The sequence below is a fragment of the Archocentrus centrarchus genome, chromosome 24, assembly GCF_007364275.1.
Source record: "Archocentrus centrarchus isolate MPI-CPG fArcCen1 chromosome 24, fArcCen1, whole genome shotgun sequence".
In the NCBI taxonomy this organism is placed as follows: Eukaryota; Metazoa; Chordata; class Actinopteri; order Cichliformes; family Cichlidae; genus Archocentrus; species Archocentrus centrarchus.
In genome coordinates, this window is record NC_044369.1 from 35079485 (window position 1) to 35101129 (window position 21645).

General features: G+C 43.9%; 1 protein-coding gene across 1 annotated transcript in view; it reads right to left on the bottom strand.

Annotated features, from left to right (window-relative positions):
• The window catches only part of LOC115774033 (NACHT, LRR and PYD domains-containing protein 12-like), a 196026-nt gene that overhangs the window by 21801 nt on the left and 152580 nt on the right, over positions 1-21645 (bottom strand). Inside the window, exon 6 of the mRNA XM_030721040.1 lies at positions 6208-6381. Within this exon, the coding sequence (XP_030576900.1) occupies positions 6208-6381 (174 nt within the window). The remainder of the gene's footprint in view (positions 1-6207; positions 6382-21645) is intronic.

Consider the following 21645-nt stretch of genomic DNA (forward strand, 5'->3'; position numbering starts at 1 on the left):
ACAAGTAAGCCAGCAGTCTGAGAGTGAAGTGCTCTGTTGGGGTGATATGGTACTATGAGGTCTTTGAGATAAGATGGGGCCTGATTATTCAAGACCTTGTATGTGAGGAGAAGAATTTTAAATTCTATTCTAGATTTAACAGGGAGCCAATGAAGAGAAGCCAATATGGGAGAAATCTGCTCTCTCTTTCTAGTCCCTGTCAGTACTCTAGCTGCAGCATTTTGGATCAGCTGAAGGCTTTTCAGGGAGCTTTTAGGACAGCCTGATAATAATGAATTACAATAGTCCAGCCTAGAAGTAATAAATGCATGAATGAGCTTTTCAGCATCAGTCTGAGAAAGGATGTTTCTAATTTTAGAAATATTGCGCAAATGCAAAAAGTAAAGCAGACAAACAACTGGTCACATAAACACTGAGTGCGGTCAATGTAGGCCTGTAGCAGACGCAAAAGCCGCAACGGATATAGAAAACCACAACGGAAGTGACGCAACCTGCAACATAAGTAACAGTGCCCGTTGAATGAAACAACACGAAGAGAAGCTTTGCTTGCTGACAGAGACGATAGTCGAGAGACTCAGCAGCTAGAGCGCACATGTGTCAGGCTCAGTGTCCGCGGGCCACATCTGGGTCGCGATATAATTTTATACGTCCGTAAGATAGAATAGAATAGAATAGAATGCCTTTATTGTCATTATACAGGATGTACAATGAGATTGGAGGGCCACTCCTGTTCAGTGCCATGTAACAGAAAATCAAACTCTCTAAATGAAAATAAAAATATTACAAAAATATTATAATCTAGTATAATCAATATGATCAAGATATATACAGAAAATAAACAATGTGTAAAATATACAAAAAATAGAATGTATAAAAATATATACATACATTGGTGCATCTGTACATAGTAAGAAAAGTAAATATGTGTATACATATAATAATGAAGATGATGAATATTGCACTTGGTGAATGAATATTGCACTAGTGAATGAATACTGGATATTACACAATATAGGAATGTTAGATATTGTTCAGTATGAATGATATAATATTGCACAGAGATGTGGGTGTTGCACAGTTACAGTGGGTGAGTGTGCAGAGATGAGGACACCAAGAAACCTGAAGGTGTGGACCCTCTCCACACGCTCGCCGTTGATGTAGAGGGGAGCTGGGTCAGTCCTGTGCTTCCTGAAGTCGATGATGATCTCTTTGGTTTTCATGGTGTTCAGTACCAGGTTGTTCTCTGAACACCAGGCTGTCAACTTCAGGACCTCCTCTCTGTAAGCTGCCTCATCTCCCTTTGAGATGAGTCCGACCACTGTGGTGTCGTCAGCAAATTTGACGATGAGGTTGTTATTGTGGGTCGGACTGCAGTCATGGGTGTAGAGACAGTACAGGAGGGGGCTCAGCACACAGCCCTGTGGGGAGCCAGTGCTCAGTGTGCGGGTGGAGGAGAGATGGGGGCCAAGTCTCACAGTCTGGGGCCGGTTGATGATTTCATATCGCTATTATTAATGGTTAGCGGGTAACTTGCGCTCCCACCGTATACTACAAATCCCACAAGGCACTGAACAGCTGCCGTGCAGGCCAAGACCTGTGCACTAACTCATTTTCCGTTGCCAATGACACAATGATCAGTTATCAGCTGATAAAAACAACAATCATCACATTTTACAGTGACATTTAAACTAGCCTGACCTCCCCCCACAAAAAAAAAAAAAGGAGAATGGATCTTTCGAAACAGGAGCAATGCAAAGGACCTGAATCACCGGCAGTTTCGGATGAAATACGTAGTTTATGAATTTGGTGACGTTCTTTATCACACAGATGCCATGAGCCACTTGAGGAAATCTGTTAAGTTCATGAAAAGTACAGGTTGAAGTCCCAGCAGGGCTTCGGGATGAAAGGTGGCTGTGGGAGTCTCTCTGCGACACAATGAAGCAATTTCAGATAACTTGCGTTGCTTAGTGACAGTACGGTGCAAAAAACGGAGACTTGATCGCTCAGAAAGCTATAACTTCAACTATATTCTATTAAATCATCTCCACAGACTCCTTGAGTTGTTCATTACAATTACCGTCTTTATTTAAAGTTCTGAAAAAACAAAACAAAAAAGAACTTATGTTGCGTCACTTCCGTTGTGGTTTTCTATATCCGTTGCAGCATTTGTATTTGTGTTGCGGATTTTGTATTTGTGTTGCGGATTTTGTATTTGTGTTGCGGCTTTTGTATTTGACCTGACACCTCTGGGCCACCGTAGTGGAGCGCTGAGATGCAAGATGCAGTTATCATCACCCTCCTGCGGAGGTAATGCGACGCACACAGGCGTGAGAGTGTCCATCGCTAATCTTTAACAGGCCGAGTGGCACTACAGCAATCATAGATGCCATCATGTGCACACAACTGTAAGATCGTTTGGAAACGCAGTCTGCGTCCCAACTGACACTGAACGAGGTAGTGCTGAAACGCGGCTGCTCTGGGCTCCAACAAGCGTGCTCGGCCGGAGCGAGCGCATTTCCAGCCCAAAAAAGAGATTGCTGACTCAGCGTCAGCGAGCTTTTTGAAGATTCACTGAAAATCCCAGTGCTTGAATGTGTGACAGACCCAGCAGGAGCCGTGTCGCTGCCTGTTCTGTGGAACTCACTATGAGAGTCCAGTCGTGTAGATGGACTAAAAAGCGGACTCTCGGAGGCTGTACCAACCTTTGTCCTTCTCCAAAGCGGGGACCACTCATACTGCTTTCTCCTGCAGCAGTGCATTTATTTCCTCCTTTAGTATTGCAACTATTTTGTTTATTGTGGTAGGACTTATTATACCGTGGAAACGAGGCGGCCAGGACAGAACTGCAACGTAACCAGTAGCAATGGTTCTCACAACCCACGGAGAGGGGGTGCGAGTGTGCCACTGAGGGAGGTGAGCAGCCAGTCGGCTCACTTGCAGCACTGTAGGTGAGGCGTTGTTGCCCCCCAGTGTGTCTGCAGGGAAAGGCATCACCTGTCTGACCTGGCTCATTTGGCCTGCAGGTTGAGGATTTACAACTGCTTGAGAATATGCATTTTTTATTGATCATAACATGGGAACATGTACATTCACATAGTTTGTTGGAGGCACCTTTATTCGGGCACAACACTGAAATACAGTGGTCACCTGAACATTTAACACATCCAAACCAGGAACAACCTGAGGCAACAAAAAAAAAAACATTTTTGTGTGCAGGGAGACAGTGTTAGAAGAGTACAGCGCCTTCTGGGACTGACTACCTGAACAAAACTTAGGCGGCACCTTTTGGACAGCTTCTTGCTGGTGGCACATCCAGAGCAACAGTGGGCGCTGCTCTCTCGCCGGTGGGCAGACAAACAGCGAACTGGCTTCGTATCACGTCTGGGGCGCAGAGCCTCTGTCTGCTTCTTCCTCAGTTCAAATTTAGCCTGAATGGCTTTGAGTGATTGCCCAAATAGCCCGACAGCAGACACTGGTGCATCCAAATAAACAGCCCTGTCCCTATTCAGGACATCACAGAGTGTGAGCCACAGAAGCTGTTGTGCCACTATTGTTGAAGCCATCCCTCTGCTCAGGGACAGCGCTGCACAGCAGGGCGCACGGAGAATGTAATCCGCGGTGACGCTAACCTCATTAAGGAGAGGCGCCAATGTGCTGTCTGGTGGGACCCAGTGGCCTGAGCTCGCCAGGCACATCGCCTGGTAGCATAGTGGAGCATAGTGATGGAGCTCATGGCGCAGGCGATGCCCGCCTGAGCCTGATAAATGTTGTCCAGCTGGGATGAAAAGAATCTACAGTGCTTGGATGGAAAAGTTGACGGGCCACACACAACATGGTTATGGGACGGTGCCAGATAAGTTGCCAGGGACGGCTCCATCACAGGAGGGTTGGCTAAGCCAGCCTCCTCTGCACCGTCAAGCTCCAGATACTGTCCATAGCCAGGCAGAGTTACGCGTGTAGACAGTGAAGCGGTTAGCTCAGAGACAAAACCTGGGAAAATTGGGAGGTGGTTTTTGACTGTCGCGGGGTCGTGCGGGAGGAAAAAACCCACGAACCGTGACGGTTTCTGAGCTAGGGAAGGAGAGGGCCAGTCCACCTGCAGCTTATCCGCTGCGTGGCAAAACAGTGAAAAAAGAGAGACGTCATCATGGCCGGATGGTACAGTAGTGGCGGCAAACCAGGTCAACGAGAGACTCTCCTGCTCATCCTCCGACAGACCATGCAAGTCCAGGCCAATGTCCAACAGGTCATTGTCATCCTGGTAAGCTAGCTTAGAGTGAAGCTGGCCAGCACTCTTGCACTGTTCCGGCTTGCTTTCGACTAACCCCTCACCGTAATCTATGTGGTCTGCCCGGCTAATTGTGGGGTCATCGACCGGATACTCCTCGCCTTCGAACCCAGACGAAGCTGAGTTACTAGACTCGGAGGAAGAGGGTCACGTTGGGCAGGACAGCCATCCTTCCCAACACTTTCTCCACGAACGTCACCTGTCTCTCTAGGGTCGAGCACCGGAGCTGATGACAAAACGCACAGCCTTCGGACTCAGTCAACGCTCTCCTAGCATGGACAATTCCCAGGCAAACAGGGCACGCTTCGTGCTGGTCCTTGTTGTGCAAAGAGAAACCACACCCCTGAGGACAGGGGCGAACAAAAGGTTTCTGCTTTGGTTGCTTCGGTCTGCTACTCATACAAAGACGCAAAGTGAAAAATGCTGCACAAGAAACTCAACATTAGTGCTTCACGGGCAGCCCACACACCAACTGGGCGGTGGGGGCTAACACCAACAGGGGCAGTTAAGCTAACTTCGAGCCGGCAGACAACAGAACTAACCAGCACCAGCTAACTAGCTGCCTTGGCAGAGGTGTTTTTAGCGAGGTGAAGAGCATAAGAACTGCGGGATGACTGTGATGACAGAGTATATATGTACGGGCGGAGCCACACATATGTCATCACTGGTCATCTGCCTTAAGGGTGTGAATAGAGGTGTCTTCAGCAGGACACATGAGGGTGTGATATCTCATGGTATATGTGTTGTACCAAGTGAATCGACTGAAAGGGAACCCAACACGCTTAATTGTGTGTGTGTGATTGGGTGAATGAGGCTCTAGTGAGAAGGCACTCTATAAGTACCAGTCCATTTACCATTTATTACAAGCTGCCAGCATCTTACCTTTCTGCTGTGCAGCTCTACAGCCGACCACGAGTGTCAGGCAATGTTAGGCAATGTGGTTTAAGTGTCTTGCCCAAGGACACAACGCAGCGCAACCCTCCGGCTGCAAGGCCAGCGCCTACCCACTGCGCCACTGCCACTAGATTATGGCACAGTTATGGCTCACTGCTGGTTAAAATGTTCTGATAATGATTCTATAAGTGTGACATGAATTCAAATTAAATGCATGAGGCATCATTATAGACAGGATGATTCCACACATTTAATGTTCATTATTTGGCTTCAGTTCACCAGCACTGCCAGAGCTCTTCCGCATTTGTCTGTATGTCTGGTTATTTTTATAGATGCCAACTGTTGTGTGAGAGTAGTGTATGATTCTTTCAGGCCTTGTTTAGTCCATGAGTCAACGTTGTAAATTACAGTTTATGGTTCAGTGATTAAAATCATATTGGTGAACATGAAATCATTACTACTAAAGGAACATAAGGCTCAGCAGAGCTCTGACTCTGCTTCAACCCTCCTAGAATACTGAAAAGAAACTTGGAGTTGCTCGTTTTATTTTAGCTATAAAGAATTTAATGACAGCATGGTGGCGTGGTGGTTAGCACTGTTGCTAACCCTCCTGGGTTCGATTCCACCTCGGCCCGGGCCTCTCTGTGTGGAGTTTGCATGTTCTCCTCATGTCTGTGTGGGGTTCCTTCCACAGTCCAAAGACATGCAATTACTGGGGTTAGGTTAATTGGTCGTTCTAAACTGCCCATAGGTGTGAATGTGAGTGTGAATGGTTGACTGTCTCTCTGTGTTAGCCCTGTGACAGCTGGGATAGGCTCCAGCCCCCACCCCAACCCTGAAAAGGATAAGCTGAAGAGGATGGATGGATGGATGGATGGTTAGTCTGAACTTTTCAGATGAGGTGTTTTTTAATAGATTCATAGACTAATCTTTCCAGATTTGGGGAAATTCTTTAAAATGAGCAGGACACCACTTCCTTTATAGGTTACATCATGTCTGTTTTAAGCAGTTAAATGTGTACTGACCTGAGAGTTTCCAGTTTACAGTGTGGACTTGCCAGACCAGCAGACAGAAACTTTAGTCCTGAATCTTGCAGGTCGTTGTTACTCAGGTCCAGCTCTCTCAGACTACAGGACTCAGAGCTTAGAACTGAGGACAGAGCCTCACAGCTTCTCTCCGAGAGGTTACACCCACCCAGCCTGAAGTGCAAATGAAAAAATTCTGTTTATTTTAAATTTAGTATCCCAGCTGTTGAACACTGTCTCTACACACTTACAGAGCTCTGTTGGAGGTTTTCACCAGTGGCAACGACCTCAGAAAAGTCTCCCCAGAAGCAGAGTGTTTCTTCAGGTCAAACACATCCGGATCATCTTCTGAACAAGCTAAGATGAAAACCAGAGTTGATCTTAAATCTTTATCCAGTGTTTTTCACACATGTTGTGCTAGATGGCTTCCTGATCCTGGTTCTGCCTGACAGGTCCCATTTAACAGGTTTCTTCCTGTGTAGCCCTTTGAGACCTATAATAGAACAAGTCTGCCAGACCATATCATTACAGTTATACATGCTGTAGAACAGGGATCCTCAAATCCAGGGCTCGAGGTCCGGTGTCCTGCAGGTTTTAGATGTGTCCCTGATCCAACACACCTGAATCAAATGGCTGAATTACCTCCTCAGTATGCAGTCAAGTTCTCCAGAGTCCTGATAATGACTCCTATATTTGACTCAGGTGTGTTGAAGCAGAGACACATCTAAAAGGTGCAGGACACTGGGCCACGAGGCCTGGATTTGAGGATCCCTGCTGTAGAACCATCGTGTGGAATATTACAACTCACTATACATCAGTAGAACCTTCAGAACCTTAATTATAATAATATGTATGAAGGTAATCCATAGTAACTGCATAAGGTAGCTAAAGAGTGCACTAACCCACAGAGAAAGTGAAAACCATTTTCTGTATCTACATACTATGCTAGATACAGAAATGCTGTATCTAGCATAGCTGTACATGCTAATGCACACGATAAAGCACATGGAGTACATGTTGTTGTTAGTGCCTTCTACGTGATTTTTGCGAACCCATTAGAGGAAGGATACAGCGCTCTGGGACACATTGAATGCATCATATGTAAGTGTAAATCCTCTGGTTTTATATTCAAAAAGACTTATTGATCTATCACATGTGGTTTCAATTTTACTGGCATTTCGGCAGTCGAGACCGCCAGCGATCCGGCAGGTCACATGGAATTAAAGACAGAGAATGACACGAGAACTGCTTCAATTGTTATGATGGCAATGTTCTAGAATGTTATGAAGAGTGAGCAGATGAATTGTAATTAATAGCAAAGTTCGTCTTTGCCATGAAAATGAACCTAATCCCCAAAAAACATTTCCACAAACGTAGCTGCTGACATAGTTTCAGTGATACTCTCATTAACACAGGTGAGAAGTGTTGATGGCGACAAAGCTGGAGATCACTCTGTCACGCTGATTGAGTTTGAATAGCAGACTGGATATTTTAAAAGCAGGGTGGTGCTTGAAATCACTGTTCTTCCTTTGTTATCCATGGTTACATGCAAGGAAACGAGCAGTCATCACTGCTTTGCTTCACAGGCAAGAATATCGCTCCCGGTAAGTTAACAATTATTGTTTCTCATCCAAGGCAGTGGGCTTACTCACAATTTTGCCATAAAGCACAGTCATTAATAAAGAACGGTACCAAAACATCCTCCAAGAGCAACTTCCCCCAACTGTCGAAGAACAGTTTGGTGAGGAATGCTGCTCTTTCCAGCTTGGAGCATCAAAGTGATAATTAAGTGGGAACAAAAGATTGAAAATATGCGTCTATGGTCAGGAAACTCCCGAGACGCTAATCCCAGCGAGAACTTATGGCCAATCCTCAAAAGACTCAAGAATCAAGAAGAATTTATTGTCATTATATGTCAAGACATGCAATGAAATTACGTTCCAGAACACCCATCCAAGAAATACAACCAACAAAACAAACAGGGAAGACAGGTGTCTGAGGTCATGCAGCCTTAATGCAGCGCTACCTTTAAGAAGAAAAAGAAAACAAACACATAATAGGGTAGTTAGGTTAAAAAAAAAAATCATCTGGTACGAGCACCGTACCAGGGTCCAAAAAAACACCTTAGCTAAGCATATCACACATTTAAAGCCGGGATAGCCATATGGTTGGCAGGGAGGGAGGGGACGGGATGCCAACGGAGACGAGAGGGTCAGGGCATCATGGAGCCAGGTCCCGGCTCCCAGCCACAACAGTTCGCTGATAATGATGGACGTCAGCAGGCCTGGTATGCCAGATCCAGCCATGATTACCAGCCTCAAGGCCGGCTAGGGAGCCGAATTCCTGATAATGCAAATGTTGTTTTGGAGCAGGCTGCTTGTTATTTTTTCAACAGCCTTCAGTTTAACTGGGGAATCCATACAGTAAATCCAATGGTCCAAATTGCAGTTACCGTCTTTGCTATGCTGAACCGAACTTTATCTCCAGATCTTTCGCCTGCGAGCACATTCACAGCTGGACTACGCATCCAGCTTGCATCTCAGGTGCAACAGGCTCTGAGTCTGAGTCTGAACGGTTCTGCATAGCCCATCCATCTGGTTCTGCTGACTCTGCAGACGCCGAACTGCTGCCCAGATTTTCTTAATTTCCCGGTAAATCAGGTATCCTTCAAACCCAGACAGAAGAGATCCTGTTACCAAGTAGCCGAATATGTATACGTCTTCCACGTCCTCGACCCACAGCGCTGAGAGACACAGAGGTCTACACATGCCCCACGAATCCAGGACGTGTCCAACCGGGTCTGGTCCACTAGGACATGCGGGTTCCCCTTTCCCCGATCTCATTGGAGAAAATACGATCCATGGTGTTTAGGGCCCAGTTTGCCAGATCCATGTTGTTTCTTATTCGACTGATGTGTAAGAGAGGCACTTTCAGCAAAGCAGGCTAGAAGGGGAGGGCAGGAGAGAGAAAGGCGCGACTGTCTCCGTCGAGAGCAGGAAGAGAAAAAAAAAAAGGGCGCATTGACAAACAAAACCCCACAAATTCTGGCAAACACTAAGCACTGATTATGCAGGAATGGCTGCTGTTAGTCAGGATTTGGCCCAGAAGTTGATTGACAGCATGCCAGGGTGAATTGCAGGGGTCTTGAAAAGGAAGGACCAAAGCTGCAAATATTGATTTATTGCATAAACTAATGTAACTGTAAATAAAAGTCTTTGAAACTTATGAAACGCTTGTCATTAGTTGTTGACAAGCGTTTCAGTATACCATAGAAACATTTGACTAAAAGATCAAAAAAACACTGAACCAGCAACTTTGTGAAAACCAATATTTATGCCATTCTCTAAACTTTTGGCCACGACTGTAGGGTCTTCAGATTCAATATAAAGCACCCTGTGGTAACTGTAGTTGAGAATTGGTGTTCTAAAGGGCACATATCGTGCTTTTAAATCCTTCCTTTTCATATGTAAATCATTCACTTGTGGTCTGTGTAAAGTAGAACTGCAATGCTTTGGTCTGAATTCCTCATTATTATAGCTCCACAGACAGAGGGGGGGGGGGGGGGTTAAAATTTGTAACTTCAGCATAACTGAACTTGGACTACAAAATCACTGTGAGAAAAAATGGTGGACTCACAAAATCGGTAAGCCGGAAGTCCATGACCTTGTTCAGCAGTTCCACAGCAAATACTGTGACAGAAGAGGAAAGAAAACCTAACAGGGAACAGAGAATACTGAAAACGTGCCTTTTGGTGTTGCTGAGCTGCTCAGTGCCAACCTTGTTTTTAAAAATGAACCAGATGGTTGGTTTGGACACACCAAGAAGATGACAGCTTAAGTCAACAGCTCCCGATCAACAATCGAAAAAAAACCCACAATAGAATTAAATGTAACTGTAAAACAAAACAGGAGTGTAATGAAAGGTGGGAGAAGATCAAGAAGACAAAGTAATATCAAAGAATTCATGAAAAAATCCAAACGGACTCTGGGCCACGGTGCTGGCATGTCTGAGACCGAGGGCAGCAAGCAAGACCAACGGGTGGAGGAGGAAATGCCAACCTTCTCAGGTATAGGCCTCCAGGACATTTGAGGATATCAAGTCATTTAAGACATTCTGGTACCTATTTGTACTATAATTAAGGATGGAAAGATAATGAGCTTTGAGGCATTAAGAGGAAGATATCAACTGGAGAACACTCACTTTTTTCGATATCCTCAGCTCAGAGATTATTTCCTAAGAACAATACAAAGCCCTCAAACATTACATGGTTTACTTAGTCGGGTGATTAAAACCTACAAAGGGATGCAATTCAAGGAAATAGCATCACTATATAAAACTTTAAGAGAAAATACACCAGCATCAACCATATATATATATATATATATATATATATAAAACTGGGAAAAAGAAACCAAAATGGAAATATCACCCAAAGAATGGCAGGATATATGTATAAATCAGAGCACAGCAACAAACTCCAGAGTCTGGAGAGAGTTTGGGTGGAAAAATCTCACTACATTTTTCATTACACCCAAGATAAAGAGTAAACAAATGAGATCTCTCCTCCCATGTTGGAAAATGTGTGGAAATATAAAAGCAAATCATGCACATATATTTCTGGGAGTGTCAGAAATTAGACTTGTAGAATGGGAGGCAGAGCCTTCAGCTTTCAGGCCCCTCTTCTGTGGAACCAGCTTCCAGCTTGGATTCAGGAGACAGACACCCTCTCTATTTTTAAGATTAGGATTAAAACTTTCCTTTATGATCAAGCTTATAGTTAGGGCTGGATCAGGTGACCCTGAACCCTCCCTTAGTTATGCTGCTATAGGCCTAGGCTGCTGGGGGGTTAACCTGTTTTCACTCTGTTTATACCCCACTCTGCATTTAATCATTAGTTGTTATTAATCTCTGTCTCTCTCCCCCCTCAGCAGATGATTGCCCCTCCCTGAGCCTGATTTTTTGTTCAAAGGGAGTGTTTCTGTCACCAAGTGCTGTTCACAGGAATTTTCTCTCTAATGTTGCCACTTTTTGCCATCAAGATGACTGTGCTAAACAGTGCTTTATAAAAACTGAATTGACTTGACATGAAAGAATTTTGAATCGAACTTTATATAAAATTATGTATACTGTGCTCACTTCAAAAATTTGTAACTAGTTTCCAAACATCGAGCTCTTAAGTGTCCTCTACTATTGACTGGAAAAGTCGGTAAGATGACAGCTCGCCTCTGAGGTGGTGGATGTCACCCTGAGGTTCATTGGTTGATGCTCCTTTGACAGATCAACACATTCTGTTGGAGCTTGACCCGAGAGGAAGAAATGCATCAAAGAGAGGCTCCTCGTGCTTTTCTTAACTGTTTTCAGAGACCCACTGGATGTAGCAATGAAAAAGATAAGACAATCCAAGAAATTTAAACCATGAACTCACAACATAAAATCAGCCTTTACACAGAAAACCGCTCACACTGGCAGATTTACCTTTTCTCAACACTTTACTGAAGAACCATGAAAATGCAGCTCACAGCCTGGTGAAAACACTAACTCTGCTCCATTTGGCACAATCCAGACTCCCACCTTCACAAGACCCTGATTCACCATCACACATGGGAACAGGAAGGGATTCCTCAGCTTCATCACCTCTTTCACACCAATCCCTTTTTATCCTTTAAGAAGTTTAGTTCAGAGATTTGGAATTATACCCCAGCAGACTTTTCAATCCATGCAAATCAAATCAATCATTAGAGGCAAAATGGGCATCAACAACACCATTAAGCCTCAATAACTCAAAGATCATAAAAACTCTCAATTATTCAAACTAATAATGACCCACCCACCCCCCCTCACTCCACATCTTTGGACAGCAAACAGTAACCTGCAGCTCGTCCAACACAAACTCATTCACAGAACACAACAAACACGTCACCACCAACATCTGCTCACAGTGCAGCATGGGAAACAGAGTCATACAGTGTGCTTCACACCACCATATACGGCAGCATCTTTTTCCCCTTTCTGAGGCCTTTACATATTTATGCATTTACACACACCCACACGCCCGCACAGACACACACACACAGAGTAAATATGGACACAACTGCATGTCGACACCTGTGACCCAAAACAGTTTCTTTTCTGCTCCTCTGGATCTCCTGATCCCCACGTCACCTCTACCATATATGTTCAGTTGTTACAAAATTCAACACAACACTGTGATAGATATTAATTTAATGAAAAACAGAAGCTGAAGCAGAATAACTGTGAGGCTGCTGTGTCTGTCCTGCACCAGCTGTTTTCTCCTGACTCACTCACTTTTATTCTTCTTGATCCTCTTCATGATCAGATTCGTCACTCTCACAGCATCATCCAGTGGATATTGTTGGACCATCAAATCCACCACTTCCATTCTGTTTGCGGTCTCTGGGTCCTTTATTCTGACAGGGGGGAAACCTTCCAGTAACCCAGGATCCTGAAGATACCACTGGAACGATTTCAGCTCCTTCTCTCTCAAATCCTGCAGCATCTCCAGCAGCTGGTGCTTCACCTGCATCTCCATCTTTGCCCTGTGGGAACATCAGAGCTCAGCTGTGAACTGCACTGTACTCATGTTATATGTAGTGCTTTTGTAGTTTTACTGCCCCCTCATTCCCACCACACCTGGACCCTTTTCACTTGTAAGATCTGGGCTATATTGTACAGCACGCCATTTAACCTTGTGCTGCACCTTATTTTTATATAAAGAGTTTGCATTTTTGATCTTTCATATTTATATTTGAATTGTAACAAAATTATTAATAAAATATTCTGATTTTGAGTCTGAAATCCTAATGTTCCTAATGTTGTGAACCTGTTCACCCATATGGCAATAAAGCCTTCTGATTCTGATTGTGAAAGCACCTGAACTCTAGTCTGCACTGACCCTTTAAACAGTCCAGCAGCGCCACCGTGTGTTCAAGAGGGAAAAACACCCAAAGGGATTCATCATTATCAGATCAGCTGTCTGTCAATCACAAACTTGGAGTTTATTACTGAATTCATAAACAAAAATGATCATGATGTGTGATGATAGTGGATAATAATAATAACGGTGTGAGCGTAGCCTTTGCTTCCACACAGTGCAGAAACATGCAGACGAATGCAGGTTTCAGACATTCACTCAAAAACAGAAGAGGAGCAAAATGAGCAGCGCTGAGCTGAAGCTGCCGAGCTGGAAACACACCTGTGTTTACAGGTACTGAGCCTGCTCCTGTGAGCATAATTAACACGAGTTTCAGCTCAACCACATCGTTCCACTAACTTCCACAAACACTTTGTTGGTGTGACCTCTTGAACTCATCACGGGTATCAGCCTAACTGCTAACTGCACATGCGCAGAGGAGGGAGCGTGAAGCCGGAGCTGCAGGCAGGAGAAGGAGGAGGAGGTCCATGGGTGTAGTGAAGGCGGACATGGAGGAGGAGGATGTTCTTCACTGACTGGCTGTAAACAGCTCTGTGGAGCTCGTGCTCCTGTGGAATAACTCACCTGGCTCAGGTGTAGAAATGTAAATTAACCGTAACGTTAACTGACTGAAGCCACACACGCGGAGTGCGCGGACTCCTCATAGGCTGAGTGACCGTGTGTGCGCGCTCACTGGTTCCTGTGAGGAAGGCCCGGCAGGTGTGTCCCCGTTACCGTTCACGGCTCAGAAACAGGAAGTAAACATCTTCCTGTGAGCTCACCGTTTGTCCCGCAGTACAAGTCCTGAACACACACCTGTGGACAGGTAACTGCTGCCTCCCTGCTTCACGGGTTCGGCTAGTGACGACACTGCTGTGCCGAGGCTTCTGTCAGACACGCAGGAAGTCTGTTATAAAGCGCGTATCGACGCTTGCGTGGCGGGTGACGTCACAGGTGACGTCTGAAGCCGCGCTGGAGTGTTGGCGAGATTTAAGAGTATACAGAAAAATTAAAGACGTGTTCGTGTTGGAGTTTCTCCGGTTTCCCTGCAGGGCGACACTGAGCTGCGTCACTACTATAATATTCAAGCTTTGTTTTCATTCATGTTGGCAGCTGCTGCACCTCCTCTACATCCGGGCAGGGCTGCGCGTATCCAGCCTGTACAGGCGATCCTTGTTCAGCCCAGCCTCCTCAGCACCACGTGGAAGAGTTTCCTCAAAAACCACAGAAGTTATTCTACAAAAAGAGCCTGGAGAGATGAAGCTTCATCAGGCCATCACTAGTTTGAGGCTATCAGAAGAGCTCCAGATGTTGGTCACATCCTGGAATCCCTCTCCTTCAGAGCAGCGCGAACTCTGTGACTCGGACCACTCCGGTCTGTTACCAGATGTTTGAGCATCTGCAGCCTTCCACTACAACCCATTACAGACTAAAATCTAAAATATCTCATTTCTGCATTGGTGTTTCCTCAGCTCCTCTCCTGCATCCTTAGGCCCTCCTACCAAGAATGCAGTGAGGAAGAAGCAGGAGGAGGGCGGGGTGGAGGCTGCAGGCCTTCCTCCAGGTGTGTTGAAGCAGAGACACATCTAAAACCTGCAGGACACCGGCCCGCGAGGCCTGGAGTTTGAGACCCCTGCCCTACACTGACAGCATACACGCTGTGGAAATGCTGGATTCAGTGAATGAATCTCAGCATCAGCAGCTTTGATTCAAACTCAGCTCTGCTGCACTGATGTAACCTGTAACTCTGACCATGAACACAGCCTCTGTGCAGCAACACAGAGCTTTACTGTAAATACAGTACAGCACACTGACCTGTTTATCCTGCACTAAACTGCAGTATTTTCATACAATCTTTGAATAACACAAAGTTAGTGTACCTCAGTTTTTTACAGGACATTTCACAATATGAAAAATCATAACTTCACATCATACACAGATCAATATCTGATTTTTTTTAAATGTAGGCTTTAAATTTCCAGTTTATCAGGTGTCACTGAGCAGTCCTTCCCTTTAACTCTAACCTCTCTGCTTCCTCGTTCTCCAGCTCTGAGTGAACTTCTCTCTCATTCTCAGTTTTTTAGCTAGCAGACACACTGTGTGACAAACTGCACACAAACACTTTGTGTGTTTGCTGATATTTGTTGAGCATTTAGAAACATTGCATTTAAAATGACCTGCAACATGTAACGCCCTTTATTTTCACTCCTCTTCAGTAGCGCTAGCTAAGATGCTGAAGTACAGCAAGCACAGCTTACAGACATCTGTCCTTGTAACCCCCGAGCAGTGATGGTATAGTTACCCTGAAAAAGTAATCCAATTACTGATTACTGCTTTAAAAAGTAACTTAGTTACTTTGCTGATTACTTCATTTTAAAAGTAACTAAGTTAGATTACAAGTTTATTAGTTACATCAACAGCTGCCGGTGTTGTGCCAAAAAGTGATCGTCTGCCAAAAAAGTGATCCTGATGTTTCTGTGTGTTTTTATGTGTAATGTCTTTGCTTATATTGGTAAACAGAGTGCAGTCAACATGATTTATGAAGGGCTTTTATATAAAACGCAGAAATAACCTGTTTTTCAACCATCTTTAGGAGTCTGTGTTATTGTACCTACATTATAATCAATCCAGAGCTTTTTGGCCACTTCAAATATCTTTATATAATTGTGATGTTATATTTGTTGTGATTTCTGCAGCCTTCTGAGCCAGATTTCTGTTTAAAAAGACATTTTTAATGTCAGACAGTTTTTACCTTGATAAAAAATGAATATATAAAAGTCACTTTGCCAAAAGCTTCTACCTTGTGACAGAAATGCTGTTTCTCACTCACAGTGACCTCTCTGTCTGGGGTCTCCCTCCTTCCTCTTCTGGGGTGTGATTGTGGATGTTATTGAGATGTGTGGCTGCAGGTCTCCTGACCTCCAGGTGGGCTGTGAATGGCCCGGGTCCCCTGGGACTTTCCCTGTTTACCTCTAGATCCACGCCCCTGGGATAACAGGGAATGAGGGTATATATGTGTTTATGTATAAATAAGTGTATATATGTATACCTAGGTATGTCCCCTTATGTCATTTTCATTGAGCCACAGCAATCTGACAAACTGTAGATATTAAAGGAATTCAAACAGAAAACACAGACCATAAGATACGCCTTTATGCTGATGATGTATTACTTTTCCTTGGGAACTCACAAATGACTCTTCTGAAGACAATCACACTTATAGATAAGTTCTCATCTGTATCAGACTACTCCATCAGCTGGAGTAAATCAACAGTTTTGCCTCTGAATTATAATTTTCAGAACACCATGGCCACCTCACTGCAGTCAGGCAACATTAGATATTTAGGTATACATTTTCCTCCAGGCTGTCAGACCTTGTACAGTTAAATGACATTCTCTACTAATTCTCTACTAAATGCAGGAAAGCAGAACCCAATGGAAGAAGGATAAGCTACAGGTGTTTCATGATGTACTCAAGGAAAGTTGGCAAAATTATCAGAGAACTGTAAAGGCTGAATAGACTAAGCATTTTCCTGATATTATTTTGACTAATTCTTGCAAACCTCGTGTCCTGGTTAGTACAATTAACTCCTATCTTAAACCCTCCAATACACATCTTCTAATGTTCCTTCAGCCTCTTGTGAAAACTTTCTCCACTATTTTGTGGATAAGATTATTACGACCCGAGCAACCATCTTGGCTCCGACTGTCCCAGCCTTTTCTTAAGAAAATCTTTGCCAATTTAAAGGCCTCAGCCTGTCCCACTGATATCATCCCAACTCGCTTATTCAAGGAAGTTTGGGACATTATCAGGCCCAATATTCAAGTAGCCTTGGCTCTGGTGTTGTTCCCTTGTATTTCAAGCAAGCAGTGGTGCAGCCTTAGATTAGAAAACAAATCTTGACATCTCAGTCCTCTCCAATTTTTGCCCAATTTCTAAGCTCCCTTTTATTTCTAAGATTTTAGAGAAAGTGGTTCTTCTTCAGCCTCAATGTTTTTTAGACATGCATGGGATTCTTGAGGTGTTCCAGTCTGGTTTTAAGGCATTTCACAGCACAGAATATTATAATATTATATAATATTAAATATTATAATTTAAAAAAGTGTGTATAGTGTATAGTATATAGAGTATAGTGTATAGTGTGAATTACTTTTTTTTCATTTTTATTCTTCTTATTTATATGTGTGTGTATATATGGTTGCAGGTACAAAATACATTTCACTGTGCATTGTACTGTGTATAACTGTGCATGTGACAAATAAACACTATCTTAATCTTAATCTTAATCTTAGAATCAGCTTTTTTCACTCTGTTTATACTTCACTCTGCATTTAATCATTAGTTATTATTAATCTCTGTCTCTCCCCCCTCAGCAGATGACCCCCCCTCCCTGAGCCTGGTTCTGATGGAGGTTTCTTCCTGTTAAAGGGAGTTTTTCCTTCCCACTGTCAGCAAGTGCTGCTCATAGGGGGTCATTTTGACTGTTGGGTTTCCTTGTTGGGTCATTACCGTATAATACAGGGGTCGGCAACCTGTAATACGGAAAGAGCCATTTGAACCCGGTTTCCACGTAAAAACAAAACAGTGAGAGCCGCAAATACATGCGGAAGTTGGTGGCGGCTACCAGGAGTGACGCATCTATTGAGAAACTAAAATAAATAAATAAAATGATTTTATTTTAATATTTCAAGCTCACAATAATGTTCTAATTTAAAACTACAACAAAAACCGAACTGACAAAAATAAAATGCACTTCAATTGGATTCTTATAATTTACTTCTGCCAGCCGCACAGAGCCGCAGATTAAGCCTGAATGAGCCGCGGGTTGCCGACGCCTGGTATAATATAAAGCACCTTTGGGCCGATTGTTATTGTGATTTAGTGCTATATAAATAAAATTGAACTGAACTGAACACTGATTTTTAGCTGTACTTGAATCAGTTTTTTTCTGTATTTTCCTATAAAACTCCTGGTAGCCTCTCAGAATTGGCGCCCTCTGAGAGTATAAATACACAGGAAGTCATTTGTTCTCCACTGTCAGGCTGAGCTGAGGCCACATCAGTGTTCATTTTCAGCAACCTTTTCTTCATGACAAAAACAAGACGATAACTAATAAATACTCCATGAAAGGATAAAAACTAAGACAAAACTGACACTTTTGTCAATGAATAAAAATGAGACAAAAATGTTTGGCAAGTATGACATCCAATCAGTTTTCAGAAAAGCAGGCACAAGTTAGGAAATCATGCAAATCATAACTACTTTGGCTTATTTGGAAAGGCTGGACAAGCCGGGTAGCCATCCAATGAAACACACACTTGCACAAATTTGATCCAAACCTGCGAAGACCACAGGGGACAGTGGGGTAAGATGAGCCACCCTCTGTACAGCATATTAGCAACTATGCTTGTCTAGGGTCATGTGACCTTGCTTTCAGGTGGCAAACATCATTTCAATCATACTGAAAAAGGCAGGAGTACATGTGACAAATGGTAAGATTTTTCCACAAATAACCAATTTTTCCTTGTCAAAGTAAATTTTTAGCATTTCATGTTCAACGAAAATTATATCAAGATAAATTTATTTTAAGGTATTATTATCCATGGTATATATTGGTGGATTCCCAAACTATAAAACCATGTCAATCTTTTTGTTAAAGATTAGACTTATTAGCTAAACTGGACCATTTTGTCCAAAATGGCTGCTATGGGGCAAAGTGAGCTAAAGGTTATGGCCAAAAGCCAATAACTGTCAGCCATATTTTGTCACATTGCAGAAGAGCTATTATGCTAAGAATGTATAAAATTCACCACAAAATGATAAATAAAATTTCCACACCAGATTTAATATCCAGAATTTAATTTTTTTAAGCACTTAAATTAAATCAGATAACAGTTCATTTTTTTGTTTTCCGTTTGTTTTTTATAAATTAAAAAACAAAATTGCTAAACAAAAATCCATTGCTCGCAAAGTACACGGACCATTTGCACCCTCACCTTAAAGTCACTGTTTATCAGTGGTAAATAAAAGAAAATCAAACCATACCCAGCTGGTTTTGTGTTGTTTCAGTTCAATTTAAATGGCTTTGTCTGGAATTTCTTTTTTTTTTTTAATGTCTGTTTTAATACTGGGAAAAATAGACGGGTCACTTTACCCTGTGAACTGGTTCAACTTACCCTGTGCTCGGGGCAAACTGAGCCACTGGAAAGCTTTTATTTGTGATGTCATATTTCCAAAGCTGTTTGTTATAGATTCATTCTTATAATTTCATTTGTTAGACAACAATCCAAATTATAAATTGATGTTTTCACTGCACTCCTGTGTCATCTACTTTTGTCTGTAGAACCAAAAAAGTAAAAAGTGGCTCATCTTACCCCACTCTCCCCTACTAGCCTGTGAACTGTTGCTACTCACAATGGAACTAATGCCACGTTTCCACTAGTACCTACTCAGCATGGCTCAACTCGACTTGGTCCGGTTTGTAGGCTTTTCTATTAGGTCCAGGTACCAGGTACTTTTTCAGTACCCACCCAGTCGGGGTTCCTAGCGATCCAAGGCGATCCGAAAATGTGATGTCAAAGAACAGCATGCCACTGATTGGCCAGGGAGTGTTGTCACTAGCGGAGTCATGAGAGCGACTCCTTCACCAGAATCAAGCCTGCCATTTTTAAAACCCAACAGCAAGAAACTGGAGGCACGCACACCAACTCCACCGTGGTCGAATGAGGAGTTGCAGACGTTTCTGTGCTTGGTGACAGACGAGAGAATCCAGAGGGAGCTAGACGGAGCAACGGGCAATGAGAGGTTTTTGAATGTTTTTGAGAATTTCACCTGTTAAATTAATTAACCTGTCAATACTAACTTATTAATACATCAGCTGTTTTGTTATATGTTTAGTGTTTATTTTTGCACTAATGGCACTGCTGCTTTTATGGTACCCAGTTTTATATGCGATTTGTTATGAACAATGCATATGTTTTATAAGCAGAGCAGGCTTACTCAACATCAATATATTATTATTGTTATGCTCAATAACCAAGGTCATGTAAATAAAGATGTTACCTGTTAAATCTGTTTGTGTGTGTATTTGTCTTTCAAACAATAATATTCCATAACTGGTCAATAAGACTGTGGTCTGAGGACTGCAGTGAGGCCCTGAGAGACTGTTTTGAATCTACAGACTGGCAGGAACTCTGCAGGCCTCACGGTGAGGACATCGACGCCCTCACCCACTGCATCACAGACTACATGAACTTCTGTGTGGAGAACACTGTGCCAACCAAGAAGGTACGGTGCTTCTCCAACAATAAACCGTGGGTGACCCCAGAGCTGAAGGCCCTGCTGAATAAGAAGAAGAGGGCCTTCAGATCTGGAGACAAGGAGGAACTGAGGACAGTGCAAAAGGATGTAAAATACAAGATCTGGAGAGGCAAAGAGAGCTTCAGGAGGAAGATGGAGGAACAGCTCCAACATAACAAAGTCCGAGAAGTCTGGAGAAACATGAAAAAAATCTCTGGCCACTTTGAGGACAATGGAGGAGCCACAGTGTCTGCTGACCGGGGGTGGGCTAATGACTTGAATCTGTTTTTCAATAGATTTGACTGTGGGTCGTTGACCACCTCCCCCACCCCTCAGCTCCCATCTGCCCCCTTCCCTATGCTGACCCCCCTCTCTCCTGGTGCAATGCCATCATTGCCTACGCTCTCCTCACCCTCACCCACAGCGGAGCCAGCCCCATCAACCACCCAAACCCAGCCTCACATCCACCTCACATCTGATCAGGTGAGTAGTCAGCTCAGGAAGACGAAGATCAGGAAGGCAGCGGGTCCAGATGGAATCAGCTCCAGACTGCTCAGGGATTGTGAAGACCAGCTCTGTCAGGTGGTCCTGCACATCTTCAACCTGAGCTTTAATCTGGAGAGGGTTCCTGAACTGTGGAAGACTTCCTGCATAGTTCCAGTGCCAAAGATCGCACATCCCAGGGAGTCCAACCACTACAGACCTGTGGCCCTGACTTCTCACCTGATGAAGACCATGGAGAGGCTCATCCTGCACCACCTCCGCCCACTGGTGAGCTCAGCGCTGGACCCCCTGCAGTTCGCCTACCAGCCTGGCATCGGGGTGGACGATGCCGTCATCTACCTGCTGCAAAGATCCCTCTCTCACCAAGAGCAGGTGGGGAACACTGTGAGGGTCATGTTCTTTGACTTCTCCAGTGCTTTCAACACCATCCAGCCTGCACTGTTGAGAGGGAAGATGGAGGGAGCCGGAGTGGACAGGTAGCATGGATCATCAACTACCTCACCAACAGACCACAGTATGTGAGGTGCCATGACTGTGTGTCTGATGTGGTAGTCTGCAGCATGGGGGCGTCACAGGGCACGGGCCTCTCACCCTTCCTGTTCAGTCTGTACACCTCAGATTTCAGGTACAATTCAGACCATTGCCACCTACAGAAGTTCTCAGATGATACGGCCATCATCGGATGCGTATCAGATGGGAACGA